This window comes from Haemaphysalis longicornis, unplaced genomic scaffold, assembly GCF_048455015.1.
Source record: "Haemaphysalis longicornis isolate Haplotype H1 unplaced genomic scaffold, Haemaphysalis longicornis Haplotype H1 scaffold_8, whole genome shotgun sequence".
In the NCBI taxonomy this organism is placed as follows: Eukaryota; Metazoa; Arthropoda; class Arachnida; order Ixodida; family Ixodidae; genus Haemaphysalis; species Haemaphysalis longicornis.
Window position 1 is genome coordinate 42,302,741 of NW_027526445.1, and position 22,901 is coordinate 42,325,641.

The 22,901-nt window shown below is 45.1% G+C and overlaps 1 protein-coding gene across 1 annotated transcript in view; it reads left to right on the plus strand.

The window, feature by feature from the left end:
* The first annotated feature begins 1,020 nt into the window (after positions 1 to 1,020).
* Positions 1,021 to 22,901, plus strand: part of LOC144148175 (cytochrome P450 2G1-like) — a 38,548-nt gene continuing 16,667 nt past the window's right edge. The window contains exons 1-5 of the mRNA XM_077679756.1: positions 1,021 to 1,190; positions 1,703 to 1,978; positions 7,122 to 7,246; positions 12,053 to 12,159; positions 15,699 to 16,000. Of these exons, the coding sequence (XP_077535882.1) occupies positions 1,734 to 1,978; positions 7,122 to 7,246; positions 12,053 to 12,159; positions 15,699 to 16,000 (779 nt within the window). The 5' untranslated portion in view covers positions 1,021 to 1,190; positions 1,703 to 1,733. The remainder of the gene's footprint in view (positions 1,191 to 1,702; positions 1,979 to 7,121; positions 7,247 to 12,052; positions 12,160 to 15,698; positions 16,001 to 22,901) is intronic.

A 22,901-nucleotide genomic window follows, 5' to 3' on the forward strand; every position in this document is an offset into this window, starting at 1 on the left:
TTACGCCTTAACATCCAACCATCGTCATCACCCTTCCTTCACCCGAATACCAAACCCGAACAATCAGCGGTGGGCAGGCACGCTATCAAGGCTGGGCCATGGTTATCAACTTTGGCTGGTTAAATGCTCTGCAAGTACTTCTGGACTTATACTTCGCGTCCCCTATGTCCATAAATAATCTAATATGTGGTCTGAATAGAATTTACTCCTGCTAGCTGAGCTATTTTCTCCTAAAAACGCGCTGGCCTAGCAAACGTTCCGCGACGCAACTATTTCACAATCAAACTTTCCTGCGTTGAGCAATCCTACTGTATTATTTACTTGGGAAACTCTTTGCAAATCATCCAGCCATTCCGCCTCCCCACTTCTCATTTGCCCTATTGTGTCGGAACGTGAATCTGGTGGCCCTTCCTGTTTTGACACTTTCGACTATTTCTGTGTCATGCAGCAACTTCTCTTACTGCAAAGGCTCCTGTTGTACCTACGACACTCTTATAAATTAATAGTGGTCGAGTTGCTTTTTAACTTACGAGTACCCTTAATTTCAGATAATTTTATTATAACCACTATTATGCCTCCGGACTGCCTGAAACGTGCCATATCTTAATTTTATGCAGTCTTTGTAAACACTTATCTCAATTATTTCGTAAATCAAGACACTAAAAAAGTTCTGATCACCAATTAGTTCCTAAATTTGAAAAAATTTCAATGGCAATAAATAAATAAGAAAGGCGCTGCAGTACATTATTGTTAAATTTAGACGGGACCGGATTTGCTTCAAATACGAGTACTACGAGGTGAATGCGAGTGGACGGGGCAATGTATTTTACCATTCCCTATATGACGGATGATCGGTCCCGGCAGCGGATGCGGCCATCCATCGCCGGTCCGCCATCTGGCTCCCGCTGCAGCTTTATGAGCGCATTGGCCCTTTATTGGCATCAGGTGCCGGATGCCAGTTGTTTTTGTATATCGGGTGATTCACACCTATCATATAAATGTCTCGAATTTTGAGAGCGTTTGAACTGTCGGGGTGGTTTTTTAAAGTTCGCTTTGAAGTTACTACACATCATTTTTGACGCTACAGTGGTAATAAACACATTGTCCTTAACAATACCGGGATTGGTCCGGCAAGAATTGCGTTACGCATATCACAAGACTTCAAGGGACCGAACTCATCAGCATTGCATGTGAGCTGTCTTCCCGAATAACAATTCTGTGTTATTGAAACCAGTCTAATTTGCGGGAAACCTTATGCACCAAGCATTGATATTCGTTTTCTAAAACTAAAACTTTACCTCTGATTTATGTATTCTGGTAGAGAACAGTAAGCCAGTGTCTTTTGGAATTACGTTGTGCCTCAGAATATTGTGACTACATTCTTAGCCCGCTGGAGTCATACAATACAATTTCCTCCTCTTATTCAAGGAACTGAACGAGAGAACCAGAACGATATATTGCTATCTTCAGTTTCAGATTCCCAATGCATTAACTATGAGGTTGAGAGGTAAAATGCAGAGGACAATCAGAATATTGTAAAGAGCTTTTATGATGCATCTTGATTGTAGAGTTGGTGCTTTCCGTGTTGTTTCTCGTCGAACACTCCTAACTCCATTACGACGTGCAGTTTTGGTGCAAAAACCCCTATATATTTCAAAATGACCGTTGTATTACATTGCGAATGTGGATTCTCTTGTTACAGAAGCGCATATTTTGAATGCCAAGAATCTTCGATGCACAATCTTGTGACCACCATGAACTGGCTCATGATACTGGGTTCTTGTGGCATGGCAGTAATGATCTGGCTGATTGTTCATGTTGTGAACAGCATGCTAAAGAGGCGCCGAATGCCCCCAGGGACACGATTTCCCCCTATGCCTGCCGCAAGCAGCGTACGAGGCCACGTGGAACTTTTGCGCTACGACTTCTGCAGAAAAACTGCTTTGGAATGGGCCAAGAAGCACGGACCGGTGTTCAGGTGCAAAAATATTTCCTTTTTATTGCAACTGTCCATGCAGCAAAGGTAAAGAGTAGAAGTATGCCCTGGTTATCACACGGTTGGCGGTGCGTACTATTCAGTGAGCTGTCCTGCAATTAAATGCGACAGAAATAGCTAAAATAAATGAAAACTACAGCTTCATTGAGTGCACTCAGAAACAATATATTGACCTTAAAAAGCGAAATAATACGCCACAGTTCACGATCTCTGAAATAATAATTTTCCAAGTTTATCAACATACTTTAGCCGATCACAACTTCATATAACTGCATAGAAATATTGTTGGCATGCCTGTATTGATCAAGTGTAGTGTGTCTGAACTCACTACATTTCTCTTTAGTGTTCAGATCTATGCATAAAACCTTACATCTAAGAAAATTCTCAATCTCAATTCAATTATTGAGAGTAGCAGGATACATACTAAGCATGGCGATGGCACTGAAGACTTATAGAAGCAAATTATTTCATAATGGTGGAGATATTTATTTAGTGTTTTATAGTTAGCACAGCCAGACTACACCCTACACGTAGCTGCGACTATGTCGAAAGCAATATATCTTTGTTTAACGTTCGGAGTACTGAAATGACTATAAGAACAAACTTGCCCTTAGTACATACCGCCGACCAACTAGAGTGAATTTTCGTGCTGAAATTCTACTTCCGGAACAGCATCTAATCAAACCAACTTGTAATTGCAATGTCAGTAGACACTACAACGTCATAGGTTTATTTTTATGCCGTAAACCCCAAGTTACCACATAGCGGCGTTTGTCCACTTGACAAATCCTACAATTCACCGAGATTGTTGATACCGGACAACATCCCAAGCGGCAGAAAATGAGCAGTCCGAGCATTGCAAATCATCTCTGGCTAATATGTCCGACTTTGTCAATACCTGATCAGCCATGGCTCGTGTTTCGGAAAGGTGACAAGCCTACAGTTCGCCAAGCTCTGGAAAGCCAATATTGGACAATGCTTGGCAAATCATGTTGCCAATTGCCTATACCTGGTAGCATTCTGTTTCCATGAACATTTTTTGTCTGCTGGCTAATTAATATGACAAATGCCTGTTCTCTGAGTTGCCTTGCGCCTAATTTCTGATTATACATGCAATCACACGGGAAGTTATTCAATGCTGGCAGCATGAGTTGACATTTTTGTACATGGCATCAATAAAACAACAATCCGTTTGGTAGCCATTGATAAAATTGGCGCTTGCAATAGCGATATTGCCTTCAATAAACAAATTTCTGAAAGAAATTTCTAATTATTAGGTCGAAGCCGTTGTTCAAGTTTCTAGGTGTAGGCATGAGCCCAGCTATATATACTAATGGAAAAAAACAATTCTACTTTAGGGCCACAAGAATTCATACTAATTGCTTTATGACAGTTTCATTCGACTCTTTAGATAACAAAATTTATCTTCAGCAAGCCCATGATTCGCATTATAGTTGAATTAAGTTTCAAGTGTGCAAATTTAGCAGATAATACAATCTTTTGGAATGGTAGTTTGGAGTGTCGTTGTAACTTCAGCAATTACACAAGGATACTGCAGAAAGTAAACAAATTTCGGGAACTTTCCGAAGCGATGACATGGCATTCGTTGAGGAAGCTCTGCAACACAGCAGCTCCCTTTGCTCCCTTTTTCTTAAAGCACTATATATATTTATCCCCGTAAAGTTGCTGGGTTGACTTGTGGCGAAAACACAATAATTTTGTTCAATAAAAACATAAACATAAAAGCAAAACACAAATTTATTACAAGACAAAAAAAAGGTTCATGCAGCACAAACCAGTGCATACTTCGCTTACATGTTTATGACGCTTTCAAAAGGAAAGAATCTGGTAAAATGGAAACGAGAGCCTTCCCTATTAATGCACTATTCTCTCTTAATAAAACTGCATTTCAACAGCAGTATCTCAACAGTTGCCTGCTTCGAAGAAATGATCTGTCAGTCGCACCCACCGCTTAGCTGCGGAAAACGCCTCGCTCTGTAGCGCCTGGAATGCATAATAACCCTTCACAAATGTGTTACGTGCGCTCTGAAGATTAAATGAAGTACCTAGCAGCCTCCTCGGCACATTCACCTGATGAAATATTAAGCCTAATCTTATGGTGCTTCTTTACACCCGCTCTCTAACATGAAGCGTCTGGGACATATTGTAATTTATTTACCGATACCTGCTCAGGCGGCTTTACACAGCTTCTTGGTTCGTTCTGGAAAAAAACCGACTCGAATTTCACTGAAAATCTGCCTCGTACAACTACAGTCGGAGGGCTTGGTGCAAAACTTTCGCTGAGATATAAGGCCAGGTTGAAAAATACACGCCATGGGTTGTTTATTTTAGATATGAACATTGTAGTCACACAGAAATACACAAGTAAAATTAATAACGTGCCCTCGACGTCACTGTGGCTTTCTTTTGAGCTGATTCCAACCAGCCAGAAGCGAGTTACACCGAGAGAGTGGCCCGACGGCAGTATAATTAGTAGTGTATAATTAGACAGCTTATCGCTGTCGCCAAAACTTCTGAAATTTCGGGGGCTGAAAAAATACAGAGAAAAACAAAGGAAAAAAGCCCAACTCTTGTCTCCTGCTGTATAACGGGTAAATGTGATGCAGTGACTCCACACAGATTCATTGATTAATTGACTAGTAGTTGACTGTAAACTGTTGCGTTAAGCTTGTCGCCTAGCTCACAAAAATCGCTCTAAGCGTTTAACAGTTAGACTGCACAAGCGCTTTCCTTCAACGCATGCTGTACCTCGAATAAACTTGTGTGAACCCGGCAGCATGTTCGATAAAAATCCAGCAAGAGATTAGCTACGCGTAACGTCAAACGAAAAGAAGCGCGGTATGTTACCCTTAATTCTCTGCAAAAACAAACTACCCTAGGTAGCACCCAAGCGCGCTAGCCGTTGTAAAAGACAGCGCGAATGTAGGCAGGAACGATCACACGCTCTCGCCCACCGCGCTCTGGAAAATGCAATGTATTGCAGTAGTTACGCTTTTAAAGGCCGGCTGCTATAGGTAGACAGCGGTATTCCATCAGGCAGATATACTTTGGACACTTGTTACAGACACCGACGAAATTAATGCCACCAGGCCAACACAGCCGACACAGGAACACATCTAACACCCTAGACATGGTAAAAAAGAAAGAGCGGAAGGGCATGTAAACAGTCTGCCAAGTACGACTGCGTTAGAACACACAAATGATCCACGCCTAAACAGCCTGACGTAAATTGTCGGACGTTATTTAAAATACGCTGCAGTTTTGCCTAAATAGGCGTTTTTGCGGGACACTGGGCTTGGCTAGTTTGGTCACTACGTTTTGCTGGACTGTTGCAGTTTGTCTCCCAGCCACGCGTTGTAACGTGACCGGAACGCTTCGCCATTTCACGCTTCTATGGTTGGCCAAAGCTTGGCCTCTGCTGAGCTTTCTATGCGACGCTCCTTCCGGATACCGTTTACTTGGCGCTTACTCTCTATTTCTGCTATTGTGCAGATGGGCTGGAAGAATGTGGGGAGCCAATGGGAACCCATGGAGTTTACAATAATTGGTGATTGGCCACTTCTGCTTGGGAAATAAATGGCTGTTTCAGTTGTATCCTCGGTGCATAGCATAGCTGGGTGATCCATAGAAAATAGGAGTGCAGCTATTTGGTATACTCTAAATGCAGAACAATCCAAGCGATTTGGAGTTTCTTGAAACATTCTATGCAATGCTATAAAAAATACGTAACGGTGAGAGGGAACAGAAGTGGCACCGCACTTTCCGCTGTAAATTAGCCGACGTATGAACCTGAGATAATCCTACTTTGAACTAATGAAATAGTTTCATACAATTTCTCCTAATGTTCGTAAGACATTTGCTGCATATTGTAACTGGACGAAGGTATCCTAAATGAGTGCATGTTTGTGAGTTTTTAAATGCAGAGCATTTGTATAACTCACGATGTCACCCGTGCGTCGGCGTCCGCACCAGCCAGCCTCCCCCTACACTATAAAAAGAAATAGCAGTTACCGGCGCCTGGTTTCGATCCCACGACCCTGCGGGCGGAACGCAAGGTACATGGTGCTCTACCCACTGCGCCACAAAACCGACACAGATTCAAAGGCTACGAACGCGCCTTATATCCTTGACTCATTCAAACTACGTCAAGAAGCTGCTGATACAACGCATTCACTACCTGTGGGCGGAACGCAAGATACATGGTGCTCTTCCCACTGCGCCACAAAACCGATACAGAATGACAGGCTACGAACGCGCCATATATCCTTGACTCATTCAAGCTACGTCGTCGGCGGCGTGCGTTGGCGACTCAGCGGCGTGCAAGCGGCGTGATAGCTGCGTGGTGTACACGTGATAGCACCAACCCCCCAAACACTAAACGTTAACGCAATACACCCACCCCCTATGCGACGCATTTACTCGAGTCCCCCTCGCGGGGAGATGGGCCCATTTTTATGCATATGGAGGTCATCCTATAATTCGCTGTTATTTTCATGGATTATCGAAAATTGGGCGTACAAAGCATAAAGCTCTGTTGCTGGCGAACCAAATGTATTTCAATTATTTCCTTGAAATGCATTTCAATTATGTTTGTAGAATATCTTAGAATTACCAGTCGTGTATGGTTCTCCAAATGTGCGCTTAGACAGTAGAATAAACTATTCTGTGGGATCTTCATGGATTGCCAAGGGCAATACATACCAAAGGATAGTAAAAGGCATGAGCAGGATATGTGGGAATTGCGTATAAAAACTACAATGATTGAACCTGATGTGTATCTTACTTGAGCCTATTTACGATTTTGTATCTTACGATTGAGCCTATTCACGATAAAATAAGAAATAAACTTTGGCTGCTTTGATTGTTTTTGTGGAATAATGTGTGGGATAATGCTCCCACAACGTAAACTCTTTCTTTGCCCCTTGGTAAATGTATCATTTTTTGTATGCCTCTTCTTTTCATCTCATGTTATACCACTGATATATGCTATGTTCCCTTATGTCAAATAAGATTCTCTAATAGCCCTTTTCTTAAGCTATGTTCCCTTATGTCAAATAAGATTCTCTAATAGCCCTTTTCTTCTCGTGACCAACGTCTTCAACAGGCTTAAGATGTACTTTTCCAACATAGTGGTGCTTAATAACTACGAAAGCATCAAGAAGTTCTGCAGCACAAAAGAGTTACTCAACCGTTCCAAATATTTTGCTGCAAATCGTGAATATTACGATGGTAAGTTCTTGCTTGTGAGCTCAGCTACCTTGTCTTGTTTGTGGACACAAACAATACTGTTTGTCGCATAATATAATGTTTCACTGATGCATTGCTGAAGCGGTTTTGGAGGCGAGCCTTGAACAAAACCGCTTAAATCCTACACATACGCGAACAGCCGACCTAATGCAACACCACGCTGTGGCAAACACAGTGGCGGTGAGCGCAGCCACATGAAACGTTGTGCTTATCCACACGTCACCTTTTTAGGGCATTATGGGCGCCATTAGGGGGAGTTTTTTGCTTGAACATTGTACCATCAGTGACAGTCGAGAGAAACATTTCCTTTCATTAAAACTCTTGCCTTACACTCTTACAATTGAGATGGTTTGAATGCTAGTAGTGATTCTGAGCAAGACGACAAACCTAGCTTTGAATTGACACAACCTTGGATGGAGTGTCCCACATTCTTGACAGACTCCCTCTGCATCTCAAGTTTCTTAGACAGCTGACACCGGAACACCCCTAGTATGAAACCTGTTCGCCCGTAAAGCACTTCATGGAGAAATTGGAATACATTGGCCTGACTACACCCTTCTTTTTGAACTACTGCTCATTCTCCTTGCGGATTTTTGACGTATTAAGCTCATTAGACACATTGGCTTTCCGACTGTTGATAGAAAATGTTGTCAAATTGGAACCAAGTTTAACCACATTTTAGCGCACCTTGTTCTACGATCTGAGAGATAATCCTGATGTTATCAGGTTGTGCAATGCATCGATCAAAAGACGAGGGTTGCCTTTGCTTTTCTTCTGCACCGCTGCGCGGTAATACTCCCCTTTCTCGAGTACTGCACCAGTACTCTATTGAACCTGTTTAACTGTAATGGGTGCAATCACATAGCCGTGCTAGGCATGGTGACTACAGTGCACGCATCAGACGTTCGCGTTGAGAATGTCATTTTAACGGTGAAGTTATTTATAAAATCGCAATTTCTCTTGTTCGCTGTTAAAAATCCCAGAAAAATTTCCGAGCGCGCACACGTGAGCACGGGTCCCGCGGTGGCCACCCGGGAGTTAATAAAACTAAAAAAATGCCCAGCGCTCCTCTGCACCCATCCATCAAGCCAAGCATAGCCACTTAGCGAGGTTGGCCAACATTGGCAAAAAGAAACTCTCGCGTTCGCTGTAATCGTGGCAACACTTGCTCGGAACGAGAAAGACACGCCATTGTATACGCCCCTCCCAGGTGACGTGTAATGATTACTGCTTTTAAAATGAAAAAGAGGGTCGCACTTATAGCAATAATGAAGGAGCAAAGGTCGTTGCGGGATAGAAGAAGCAAATGGGCTGCAATTGTGCACTTAAACCGTCGTGATGGTCGTGAAGGTTGCGTACAGCTTCGCTACCTTCAAGTCATACGTGTTAGTGTAAGCTTCCTTCATTATTTTTTTGGCACTGTGTTACAACGTAGGCATCATTCGGGGGATCAGGTTTACATGAGCAGAATGTACGTTATTGAACTCATTTCATCGTTTAACGTTAGCTAGGCTGTCTTCAACGTTATCTTCAACGTTATGGCCACTTGCTTATCGACATAGTCACAATACTTCTTCCTGTAAAGAAGGGGTCTCATTATTTTTCAGCAACGGCTATTGTCGAACGCTTCCGCCCGTTCTCCGTTTCGTGTCCGTCCTCATACGGTCTGGGTATTGCGTACCTACACACCATGAAATAGCCTCAGAGTGAATTGGCCGATGCCTTCTTCAAGGTTTTCAGTTTACTGAGTTCCAAAACTAACAGGATGTGACCAACATCACAATAGCGACTATAGTTACTGAAGCTTAACATGCGCATTCCACCTTTTGTGTATCTCAGTGGGCGTAACTCCAGTGACCGGGTGTTAATGTTCACACTCTAGGTAACGAGTTACAACTAGAACAAAATGTACAGTTTTTTGAACAAGCTCTTTATATGGCTGAGGTGAGAGGCTGTATATTCTGGTCCGCGGCTATAAATGGGTTTGGGAAGGATGAGAAGAACGTCTAGTTGCAGGCTTTGTCCTGGACAACAATAAACTCGCAATAACCCCACCACGGATTGTCTTGCGATGCCACTCTTCGCGTTGCAATGATCTTGACAAGCCGGAGTGCAGGTGTGGCTGGTGTGACGTCCCGCCATGGGACCCACTGTAGACGGGCATGAAAGCTGCGCTCATTCGGAGCCTCCCCACTCTGGTACCACGCGAATTGGCGATGGTTTAAAGGCTGCTAAACCGCAACTTGCCCTGTCAGTATCACCATGGGTGGCGCGCCCTTTTCACGGCAAGCTACATGCTGAATCCAATGATCGAGTAGCTATGGCCTATGGAAGACTTCTAAAAACTTCTATGGAAGATCGAGTAGCTATGGAAGACTTCTAAATCTCAAGGAAAGGCAATAAACGAACCGTATTAACAAATTTGTCAGCATTCAAGACACACAAACAGACGCGCCATCAGATTTCCAAAAAAAATTGAACATTCACGAAACGCTGTGTGCAGTCTCTACCTAACGAAGCCAACGTTTTCCGCTCATTATAACTACCATTGCAAGTGTAAAACCTAACATTTTTCAGTCGAAAAGGCGAAATGTCTGGGGACATTTAGGTCTTCTAACGTACTCTGAAGGGAACGTCTTACGATCCATATCAAAAACATCTTTAGTGCTACTTCACTTCTGAATCTCGGTTTTTTTCTCATTCTTTTACTGCGATCACTTCGACAGAAGACTGCCGGCACTCCATGCAGTACCTTCTTCAGCACAGCAGCTGCTATGTTATATTGCGCCTGGATAAAGGTCGAGTAAGAGGGCGACTTTTCATACCCCCCCCCCGTTGTAGCAATGTTTGTGGTAGCAGGCAATCCCAACTTCCCTACTTTAACATCTCCAGTTCAGTGCTTAGGATGTAACGCTGACCAGGCTCAGTTCACGGGTGTAGCCACACGACGGCAGAATAATGTGGTATCGGCAACTTTGCGCAGTGTATATGGAATGCACCATAGGAAAGACGTTTACTAACCTGTTTGTCTTTCCATTCCATGAGCAATAAACGGGGCATGTCGGCGGACACTTACAGAGTACAATAAAAGCCACAAAACAGTCTAGAAAACAAGCATTACGAAAGTGGAGAATAGAGTAGAGCGAGCTTTTTTCGCAACGCTGCCAATCTTGCTAGAAAAACATCAGTTTCAAGCGGCACTCGCAACCTACATCCAGAGACGCGATGGCCACACGACGTCTCCAATGTTGTTGTAAGGTCCAGGAACACTTCTACGCATTGGAGATTTTGATATGTAGTATGCTCGGGATGGCATGAATGGAAGGAATCAGAATAAGGGCCAGGAAATGTCAGTACTGGTAAAGAAAGAAATTAATCGCTGGCATCAACAGCGCTTCTAAATACTGTGGCCATGTGACGAAACCCATGCGAGAAACGCCACGTGGAGGTCTTCTGCGGCCGGAGCAGGGCGTGGGCGAGAGGCACAGCCTCGACGTCCACAGAATGACGAATGACATGCTCACGTATTCTGAATGGTCGGAGGGTGAACGTGCTGCAGTTTTCGTTTTAAAGCAATGCGTTTTCTTCTTGCGAATACAGGTGTTTCATCACCGCGGCTGCTTTGTCAACAATAATGATCCAGGAGCATTCTGAAGGATGCACGTTTTTTTTAAGAAATTGGTTTTCTCCTTGCAAAAGGAGGCGTTTTTAGCACCATGGTTGCGTTGTCTGCAGTAAAGAAAGCTGAGAAAATCGGTCGGGTTAAGACTTGTAACATCAGTATAATTAAAGAAAGGTACGCCAGATTCATCAGAAAGCACGTCTGCAGGCCATCCATAAGCATTAACCCGATAGAGCTATTTTCCACACAAAACGCAAATCGCGGCAAAGGGACGACATACTTTCACAACGGAGGGAACCCCCCGTCGTTTCGCTCGCTGTCTTGCTCCACAGAAAACATCGCGCATCGCCTCGAAGTAGCATTAGCGACAAACTAACAGAATAGTGGTTGAAGAGACACAACTTCCAGCATAAAAAAAGCGACAGGTAGTGGCGAGCGGCCCTGGGTACCACAGAGAAGCAGATCTCTCGTATCTCCGCAATGCTTTTATTTTTCTTATTTTTGACAGATACACACAAAAGAACTTTGCCACCACAGTTAGTTCGGTAAAACTAAATAAAATTGCCGGGTTTTATATGTATACATTGATGCATCACGGCAAAGCTTGTTTTCTTGCAGTACGTTCTCGGTGGATACTAAAAATTGAGGTCGTACGGAAACGTACTAAAATGCAGTTTTCTACCGCGAAGCTTCACATGGGCAATGAGTCGTACAGCAGAAACGGGTTTATATAAACCACCAGCGACCATTGAATGGCCTCAGGAATCTTCGAGTGCGTTCGTTTGAAGCTTATAAAACACGAAAGAAGTGTTATTGCAACGTTTTTTGCGGAAGTACACGCAACTTACACTTTTTATCATCGCATTTGCTGCAGGACCGCTGTAACACAGTAAAATGTTCAGAAACATTCATGTCTAAACCAGTAAAAAACCGAATGGAGAGTGCCTCGTGAACGGAAAAAAAATGAACTACTACAGTTTTGTTCCAAACACGCCCTGCAACGATTGCGAAAACGATCAAAAGGCAGCGTGGTTTACGTTTTCAAAACAATCATGTAAAGTAGGTGCCTTAGATGCCTCTTAAAGGAATTGCTCTTGGTCGCGCTAGTTATGTCCAGAGAATACGTATGTCGCGTAATAATAGTAAAATTGTATTATTTTTGGCAGGAATAGGCACGATGAATGGCGACATCTGGGCATCGAATCGAAAGTTCTGCTTGAACATGCTGCGTGATGTCGACTTTGCGAAAACCGCAATGGAAGAGCAAATGATGGTAAGGATTAAGTTATATTTAAAAGGAATCTAGTCAATAACTCCGAATAAAACGACAGCCTGTACATTTCACGCTAAACAAAAGAGACTGGGCAGCTCTCCACAAGGCTGTCACGTGAACCGATGGTGGGGTGGTCTTAACCAGCTCGGAGCAATGGACACAGGGAAGCCGTTGGCGAGTTTGACATAACACACATTTAATGCACACACAAAAAACCCTCAGGCAAAGCACTCAATATTTAAACTGCACACAAATGATACACACTCAAGCCTCTAACAACTCCAAAACACAACTCAAATACAAAACCCTAACTTAACAGCTCAATATACAATTCAACTCAAAACCCCAAACAGCTCTACAATAAAGTCCTACACTAAGTACCCTCTAAATACACTCATACAGTTCGAGTTAATCTCTCTCGAACCACAACTACCTAGTTGTGTCCTTCACAACTGCGTCCCTACTGGACTGGCCTACCCCGGTCGTCGGCACTGACGTGTCGCACCCTTGCGTGGCCGGGACTCGGTGGTAGCCGTCGTCTCGCTTCGTCGGTTCCGGCGTTCGATGCGCGCGGTCACTCGTCGGACGGTGTGGGCTCCGCGCGTCCCGACTGCTTTCCTCTGTGGCTACCCCCTGGTAGCCGCTCTCGCTGGGGGTTCTTGATGCCGGCGTTCGATGCGCGCGGTCCTCCCTTCGGCGGCATGCTTCCTTGGTGGCTACCCCCTGGTAGCCGCTGCCGCTGGAGGTTCCAGGTATGCTAGGCCCGAACGCCGCCTTTCGGGCCGTCGAGACGAACGTCGACGGAGCGTGGACGCTGGCCGCTGGTGCCCAACCGATGCCGCTGGGGCCACGAAGACGCAGGTTCGTGGTGCACCTAGGATGACGGTGCCGATGCGAAGTCGGCCCGCTCCCGCCCAGGCTCGGATGGCGTGGTCGATGGCCTGGCCGCGTCTGCCTGGCTCGTTCCGTGAAGCTCACGTGCTCCGGCCGCCTCCTGGTTGTCTGCTTCCCGTTGTCTTGCCTCCCCCTTCTCTTTGTGCGCCCCGCTTTTATATCCTCTGGGCTCTCCCGAGGCGCACTCCCATTGGCTTCTTCCTTCCTCCCTGTCCTTATATGGCCATCTCGCCACTTGTCACCTGCGTGGCCTTCCCTGATTGGCCGACCAGTGTGCTGCCACCTTTTCCCAGGATTCCTCGGTGCGTCGGCGCTGGCGCTTGCTGATTGGCGCGCTCCTGGCGCGCACTTCGAATAGTCGTTCCTTTGTTCTTTTTCCTCATTTTTGTGGGTTTTTATGCATCCCCTCTTGGGGGGTGCCCTGACACATGACAGGGGAGTGGTGCCTGAAATATCGTTATGGAAGAGGGTAGAGGGAAAATCGCAGATTCTGCAAAACTAGCTTCATCCTCAGCTATTGCAGCACTGGGACAATTTCTCATTGACCGAATAAGCACACCGTCATACAGCGGCAGGGATTTTATAAGGAGCACAGAAAGAGAGATAGAAACAACTTTTATTTATGAGTGTAAGTGCTGACATCAGAGCACTCGCCCGACGGAGGGCATCCGTATTCCGGCATAGCCAAGGTGCGACTTGCCCTCCCAGCTCTCTTTACGAATTCTTAATTTACAATGCGAACACCAGCCAGATGAGCCTTCTACTGCTCGTACGAACGCAACGGAATAGGAGGCAAATTTAAAGATTTTTTGCACATCAGTACCAGAAATTGCAAGGAGCGGGGCTCTCAGTGGGTTATATAGCATGGCAAAGCGGATGTGGGGAGAGGAATGTGTCTGTAATCGCAGAAGATGGGTACCTTCATGTCTGCTTAACCGAAGATGGGAGGGTGCCAGATTCCTTGTGCAAAGCCTCTAATATCACATTCTTTAAATAAATACACAGTCATTGAACAATGTTTAAATTAGGAAAGTAATCCTAGGGCTCGGCTTTATCAATGCTTGAAAGGTGTTTTCATAGTCAAGCTTTCATAATAAACTCCAATAACATCAAAGATGTCGCATGTCTTGCTGTAAACATTCAATAATTGATGCGCCGTTTCTTATCAAAACTTCTTTATTTTGTTCAATTAAGTAAAAAAACTATTCTACCGTCAAAAATGTTTTAGTCTTCAAGTCCAGCGATTAAGTGCACTGCATGATTTTGTTGTAAGCCCAATGGTAACCTAATGCAGTGACGGCATTTATTGAGCGCAACCCCCATTCTTGCCGCTCTTTGTTATACGAGAAAACTGTCCAATTGACGGTTTCTTCATGACTACGTTTTGGCATCACTCAAGCCTTAAACCGGTGTAGAAGTGAATTTTCTTTCCATAAGCATCACTCAAAATGTAATTCACCGATGTTCTCACGGCGGAGCTCTTGAAACAGCCGTAAGTTCGCCGCTGCAGGAAAACATGCCGAGACAATGCTGCGAGCATGCGAGCACGTGCCCCTTGGCAACCACCGAGAATCCTAGGTTTGCGCAGTGACTTTAGCAAAAAAAGTGACGAAAACCCTAATGAGGCGAAAATGCCCAGCTCTCGCGAGCGCGTGCCGCGCAGCGACCACCGAGTCCCCAGTTCGCGCAGAAGGTTTATAAAAAAAACAAGCTCCAGCGCTTTCGTCGAGCGCTATTAGGCATGTAAAAAAATCCATAGCGCTAATACATAAGAGAAAAACACACCCTGCTTAGGAAAGGTCACCGCACATGCCGAATTCTCGAAAACCGTTTATGACTAATTGGAGACATTGCTACAAGTGAGCCAGCCCTTCCCGACACGATTGGGTAGATCTCGCTACCGGTGCCTCGAGCTGATGACGAAGAGCTGGTGGAAGTCTACAAAGCTGAGGATGACCTTGCATCCACCAGTCGCCGCGGAGAAGACGACTACCTCTTCGATGCATATGACGAGGGGTACTAGCACACTCAATGATATGGAAACTTAAGTATGTGTGCCACAATACTCACCTGCAACAGCTTCGCCATTCAACTCTTTTGTATCAGTGCACGCTTCCCTGAAATTCTTGTGATAAATTCTTACCAACGATGGCTTCCGATTTTAAATCTAAATTATTCACACATATCGTATTTCAATGTACCCAATAACTCTTGCCACCACTTCATGACATGTAGTCTTATCTGTCACAGTTTGCCAAACGCATATGAACAAGCACAAGCAACCACCTAGTTATGATTCTAAGTGGTCAACTTGCCACTGCATCGATCAATTGTTGCAGCGGCGGCTGTTCTAGAAAGCAGCTGCTAAATAATTGACGTTGTCGAAACATGTGTAAAGGTTTTCACCCCTTGGCAGTTTCTGGAAAGCAGTTTTTAGACCATTTATATTTTAAACCTTTGTAAACGTTTTCAGGACTTTGCTATGATGGTTATAAGGCTCTTGGCAACCAACAGAAAATTTGGTCATGTTCGAGCAGTTTCCTCAAAGAAGAATTCACAATGCTAAAAGCTTTTGCAAGGTGCGTCGTCGTCGCGTCTAATGTTTTCCCTTGCGATTTCCATTCATTTTTTTGCAATGGCGACAGGAGGAGTTTCGTAATTTCGCCGAGGAAATCGGCAAAACAAACAGCCAGCCTGTTTCGGCCCAGAAGCTCGTAATGCAATGTGCATTCAACACCATTGCATCATTCTTCTTCGGCGCTTTGCCACGCGACCACCCTAGTCGCTTGGACCTGCACCGAGTAATGATTCAGCTCAGGGACACATTAGGAAGTGCCCCAATTTTCCAATTCTTGCCATGGAAAATCAGACGAGTCCTGTCCAACTTCACGTTCACCAGGAATGGCCGTATCGAGGCAGCTCTCGCTCAGCTCGAAGATTTCACCAGGTGAGTACTTATTCACGTCTACGTCTACAGATTAAGAAATATAAAGTAGTTTTTTCGCGTGGTAAATATCAGATCTCGGGGACAAAATGGCTGTAGAATAGTTGAAATAAAGACGTAATGAAACTTAGGAAACAACGCTTTAGTATGCAGGCTCCGTTCAAGTGGGTAACATTCCACCCCACTTCACGCATTTAAGCTTCGTAGATGCGTGCCGCACCAACCGTACAGTGCTGAAAAGTCGTCAACGCCTTTCGACCCATAATGTATTACTAGCACGTCTTGAGCTAGGGCAGGACGCACTGTTCCCTCAATTCCAAGTTCAGGACACAGTCACATAGCAGGCAGAAGAAGCCTCGATTGCCTACGGGTTTGTGACCATCGGACAAGGCGTGGGCGTTGCCGCACCCAGGCACTTTCCCCGATTTTTAGAGATGACAGTAAAACTTTCAACCACCTGACTGGTCCGGCCAACAATAAGCCGAAGCTGCCTTAAATTTGTTTCATGTTTAGAGGGTGCATTAATTATGTTACGGCAAAAGCGAGAACAAAGAAAAGAAGTTCGGAAAATTGAGCTTGTAGTTGTAGCAGGCAAATTCTTACGCTTGTTGCCTAATTTTTTGACAAACCAATGATGACACACTGACACACCAATCACACACCAATGACAACAAGTAGCTCACCACTGACCGTCCAACATTTTATTGGTCAAGGAGCCAACAAGGGCTATCGTCTTTACAACTTCGAATTAATTTTCCCCTTTCAATGTTTGATACAACGAATGTCGAGGAAGGCCGATGGTGTAGCGAAACATTGACAAATTCAGAGCACTTCAGGCAGATACTCTCTCTGCGCGTACGTCATTTTACAGTTGACTCCGTGTGGTGAATGTAAAAAGTTGTGGTTTCCACTCTTTTAAGGTAACCTCATACAAATTTGTAATAAATTTGAGAAAAACAACAAATTTTGTCTTTTCTTCTCGGAACCAAGCCGTTATACCTGCAACTGTTATACATTGACGTGCATCCTATCTTCGCTTGAATCAATGCAAATTTTTTGTCGTCCTGCTTGAGAATATCTTGATATTTAATGTCCATGCCACCAACTGAGAAAAGAGATGGCACTTGCCATAGGAGAACTTATTAAGGCGCGCTAATAATCTCTTGAAAGACAACAAGCGCAATAAAAGCGTTGTCTTCAACAGGAAAGCTGCGCTTGTGATTTTTGGAAAGGTTACCAAGGATCCCTGCGCCCCAAAATTGGCTGCGTACAGAAAAGAGTGGCATCAACAATACTAACACTAATGACTAACCTTTAGTGTATTATAAATTTTTGTCATGAGCGACGTGGGGACAGAAATCGCTATAATACCTTTAAAATTTTCTAATAAATATCAAAATACTGCTCCCCTAGCAATGAAATGAAAGCTTTAGTTGGGCAGAAAACTGCATCGGACGGGAAATCAAGCTGAGGCAATTCTTTCCCACGCAGGTGCCTGAATCGAGGCACAGAAACACCTATTGCAGGCAAAAGTTTTCTAGGTTAAAAAGCCAAGAAGGTCATCGTCTTCACTAACTGTGTTCTAATTGTCCGGTTTCATGCTAAACGGGGCCTTTTTTTATTGCTCCTGCTCGTAGGCGACTAAATGTCAGTACGCCTATTTGAGCTCCATTCACGCCAACATTTTCCGCGCTACAACCCGGGCAACGTGTTATGGGCCTTGTGCGATGATATAATGGCACAATGATTCAATGATTTACTGTGGTCCACGCCACCTTGCGGACAACGAAGAAATAACTGCTGAATTCCGCGAGCAGGCGCCGTCCCGTGAAGTCTCGTTTGGCAGTGTACGAATATCAGCCCAAGAAAGGAAGAATGACCGCTATTCTTTTCCAATGCGATAGGAATAGCCAAACGGTACTTTAATAAAGAGAAAAGGTTTCGCAAGGGCGACGGGAAAGCGATTCATCAAAACAAAATCGGTTGTATGCAAGTGCGGGTCTGCTTCCGCGCCGTATGAACACGCTGCCATTTCAGAACGGCTTCAACTAAACAGCAGCGATGTAGCTCAAATGAAAAATAAAAATATAAAAGCGGAAACCCGCGAGCCCACCTACGACAAGAAAAAGTAGCGCAGGAGTGTGCGTGTGTGCGCATCGCCTCCTGGAAGCGATAATGTGTGTGTGCGAGAAGCCGCGATCGCTCCACCAATGGAGATAATGCTGTACTCCTGTTCTGTGGGGCCCCTCGTTCCCGCAACAGCATTATATTGATTATATTACGGCGCAATGTGCCATCGGCGCCGGCAACGATTTGGTTTGTTCGGCTTTAGCCCTTAGATCCTCGGCGGGGCATAACTGGCGTAACTGGCATCATTTGGCGGACAGCTTCGCAAAGGAAAGACCGGCAACGCGACTTTCACGGGGCTTGCAGAAGCGAATTTCTCCCGTGTAAACTCCACTAAGCCTTTTACGGGCCAGGAAGTGATTTGATGTCTGTTGTGTGTGTGAAATACGGCGAAACGTTCCTGTGTATATTGTGACACCAAGGGTATGCGGCTTCAGAGCCCGAAGATTCAGGTTTATAGAGGCAGGTATTTGAAAATGCAACTGTTCGGCTAAACTCTACCGCGAACTGCTGAATCTGCGCTTTGTTCGTTGGATGGGCTCGGAAACATTTAGCGATGCTTTTTAGGTGTTTCCGTAGGTTTATAAACGCGTGTATAAAATGCGAATACTTTCAGATGTAGATGCGCGTGAGGAAGCTTTCCTGAAGGCCTCTAAACGTTTCTTTGCCTTGTTGTTTAACGCTCGACCTAGACACGGGTACAGATATGGTAGAGCGCACAACAGGAGCTATAATTGTGCGCAAAAGGTTCGTCTCTCGTTCGAAGTGCAGATGAAAAAAAAGACCATTTGTAGTAATGAATATTGTTTCAAAGCTGATAGAGTTGTACCTGATGTTTGTGTAACTGCATGCCAGTGTGAATACTTGTGTGTGATAATGTTTTCGGCAGGATCTCTGACCGTCAGGGTGTCATACGATCTTCGAAACGAGAATGAGCAGGGTGGTACGCGTCAAATGGTTTATACGACACCAAAAACATGACGAGGAAAACAGAAGTCTCACATCACAGTTCGGGCGGAAGGATCAGGACTTCACGGGTGACGGCAGCGGCGACCGAAAGCAGGCAGCGTTACTGCGGCAGAACATCAGCAGCCGGCGAACGCGACGGTGTTGCAGCTGCACCTGACGTACAGCGATCGACTAAATCGTTGCTCCATTCCCGCAGGCTTTACTTTGTGAGTGGCAGTGGCGTCGGCCTTCAACCGGACGTCCAACGGGGAGCGGATTTCCACGACGGATCTCTTCTTTCTCAGCTTCAGGGCCTTTTCCTATGTGCTATCTCCCAGTTTTTTGCTTCAACTTCTTCTCCTTTGGCGGGTTTTTTTTTTATCCGTCGCCGCTGCTGCCTCGTGTCTTCGGCGCCTAGCCCACCGGTTTCAATACAGTACAAACCACACAAGAAAGTTGCATCGGCGGGAGCACGCATACTTTCTAAAAATAAAAGACAAATATAGCAGTATTTTTGAGAAGGCAAAAAACACGCACACACTTTCACGGCTGTCCTGGCAAAAGGCGTCTACACACGGCTGAGAAAGTCTGCACCGACGTTTTCACCCCCCTTCATGTACTGCACTCTGAAAGAGTACTGTTGCAGGAATAAACTCCACCTAAGCACACGGTTGTTAATGTGTTTGGTGGTTTAGAAGTATTGGAGATGCCGATGGTCAGTTTCGAGGTGGAACTCTTTCCCATATAGATAGATGTGATACTTTCGTATGGCCCAGACCAGTCCCAAGCATTCCCGTTCAACTGTTGAATGTCTGCTTTGTCGTGGTGAAAGGGCTTTGCCGGCCTGCGACACCGGATGCAGCTGCCCACGGCTCTCTTGAAGTAGGGCTGCGCCGATGCTTTTGTCCGGCGCATCTGTCCGCAGCACAAACTCTGTCTTTATATCTGGTGAATTAAGAATCGGGGCTGATGATAACATCCGTTGCCCATCCAAATGCTTGTTCGGTTTCATCAGTTCAGTCAATGATGTTTTTCTACTTTTTTCGTGTCAGGTCCGTTAAAGGCTTTGCAATTTGGGCGTAATTGGCCATAAATTCGCGGTTATAACCTATGAGTCCAAGAAAAGATGGAATCTCCTTCTGGGTTTGTGGTCGTTTTCAACCAATAATCTTTTCATGGTTCTACTCTGTGGGTAGTACTTCCCCGTCTCCAATCTTATGCCCTAGGAAAGCCACCGTCGTCGGGCCTATTTCGGACTTTTTGTGTTTAACGATTAAGTTGCCCTCATGTATTCGTTCTAAAACTGCCCGTAGCCCTTTGACGTGCTAACTCCAAGTTTCTGTCGCAACAAGGACATCGTCAAACTAGTGTAAGATATTTCCAACGCCTTAAAAAACCTTTCTCATAAGCCTGGCGTACACAGCAGGCGCTGTTTTTATTCCAAAAGGCATACATTTGAACTCATATAACCTAGACTTGGTATAAAAAGCACTGTTCTCCTGGCTCTCGGCTGCCATTGCGACTTGCCAGTAACCTTTCGTGAATTCAAATTGAGAAATTATCTTCTTCGGTTCCAGTTGTGCCCAGACAACGTCTCTTCGTGGCATCGGCTCACTGTCGGGAAGTAACAGCTTGCTCAGTTCGCGGTGGTCTTCGCCGGGACGTATGGTCTTGTCTGGTTTTCTTACTGGGAGCAATCGAGCATTGTATGGAGAGCATGACATCTTGAGGACACCCAACCGCAGCCTCTCTTGTACTTCTGCGTTGATTGCCTCTTCCAGTGCAAAAGGTATAGGGCACTGCCTTACGTACACAAGCGTCGCGCTGGTAAGGTGTAGACGACACTCAAGAAGGTTGATTTTGCCAGCAATATTGCTGAAGATATTCTGATACTCGCAGTGATGTCGCGCCTCCTGCTGATGCAGAAGAACGGAAAGTTGGGCTAGTTGGTAGGTGTTCATCTTGGTTCAAAACAAAAGCGCCCAAAAAACAGGGACGAAGGAAGCGCCGTGCTGTCTACGTCTTCCTTCGTCCCTGTTTTTTGAGCGCATTTGTTTTCAACCAAGATGAACTCCTCTTGATGTTCTGGTGGCAACTCTGTCGAAACACATACGTCTTTGAATGTCTGCTTTTGTTTTACGACCACGAATGAAATTTCTTCCCCATCTATTCCATCTTTCGCTGGGGCCTCCATGAGGCCATGAGGCTCCGAAATGCGTGATTTCGGCAGGCGGTGTTTGTTTATCGTGCAAGCTGAAACCTGTCTTGTCTCCAAGTCCTTAGGGCGGCAGTTTTCAGTTTTATGGCCGTTTTTACCACACTTGTTGCAAGTCACGGGCCTACCCGATGAACTCGCGGGGGGGGGGGGGGGGGTACTGTAATGAAACCGGTGGGCATGGCGTCGAATACACGAGGCAGCAGCGGCGACAGATTAAAAAACGGCCAAAGGAGAAGAAGAGGAAGAAAACATTGGAGATAGCGCATATGAAAAGGACCTGAAGAGGAGAAGGAAGACATCGGTCGTGGAATTCCGCTCCTGTCGGACGGCCGGTTCAAGGCCGACGCCACTGCCACTCAAAAAGTACAATCAGCGGGAATGGAGCAATGCTTTAGTCCGTCTCTGCACGTCAGGTGCAGCTGCAACACCGTCGCTGACGCCGGCGGCTGATGTTCTACCGCAGTTATGCTGCCTGCTCTCGGTCGCCGCTCCCGTCACCCAAGTCTGTCGCCTTCGGCAGAGACAGTGAGGCTGTCGGTTTTTTTAACCGTTTCTTGAATTTCGCGTTATATGAATGGTTTGACGCATTTCTACCGTGGTCCATCTCACTCCAAGATCTCGGGACACCATGAAGGTCCATTGATCCTGCCGATAACATCACATGATGCTCGTGCATGTTATCTTTGTCAGCAAAAATATTTTGCGAACGAGCTGCACTTGAACTAATTTCCTTTCACCTACTGTGGCGCAAGTTGTAGAAGAACATGTGTTTGAGATATATGAGAGTCGTTTCAACAAAACTGTTGATCCGAGCCTCCGAATTGTGGCTCGTGCGTGTCCGTCAGATTATTGTTGTGTCGCTGTGTAGTGTAAACATTTACGACTCTAATGTTGCCATTTTAAAGCTTTATTTATATTTTTCTGGTATGTCTACGTACAGTGGAAGCATGCATATCAGTGTGATGCTCCATGCATTTTCTGATGCGTGCACATTTATACTGACACCAAACTCTATTTGAGGAGCTACAAAAATAACCACTCGTTCCATTTGTTGGATACACAGCATTTGTCGCAGCGTTCTCACGTCAATTCGTGCAGATACGGAAATGCACCTATGGGTCTGTTCGTGTTATTTCTTCTCGGATACTAAGTGATTTGTGCACGTCGGCGTCGCAGGCAGCTGATCCGTGTACTGCTGTCTTTTTATTGGGGAATGGGTGCTTTCTAAAATATTTCAGCTTGTTTTCCCCCACAACTCGCGAGCGGAATATTTCTATGAATATAACTGCGAACGTAATAACACGCCGCAATTGTTGTATGCTAATTTCCCGGTTGTTTAAATTGAGCCTAGCTGCGAACTGCTCTATATGTTTATTTTTGTTTTTCGTAAAAAATTACGCCGCCGCTAACAGATGGCGCCATTTGTTAACTGGATTATATACAGGAACTCTAACTTCAACCTGCAGTGCACGAGGCCCATAGATGCGCTCAAAGGAGCAAGCGTCTGACTTTTTAGCTGTGCTGGGATTTCGTGAGAGCTAAAAAAAGTACGAATAATTGTCTTTGCTCGTAATACTCGTAATACTACTCGTAATAATACAAAGAGCTCGT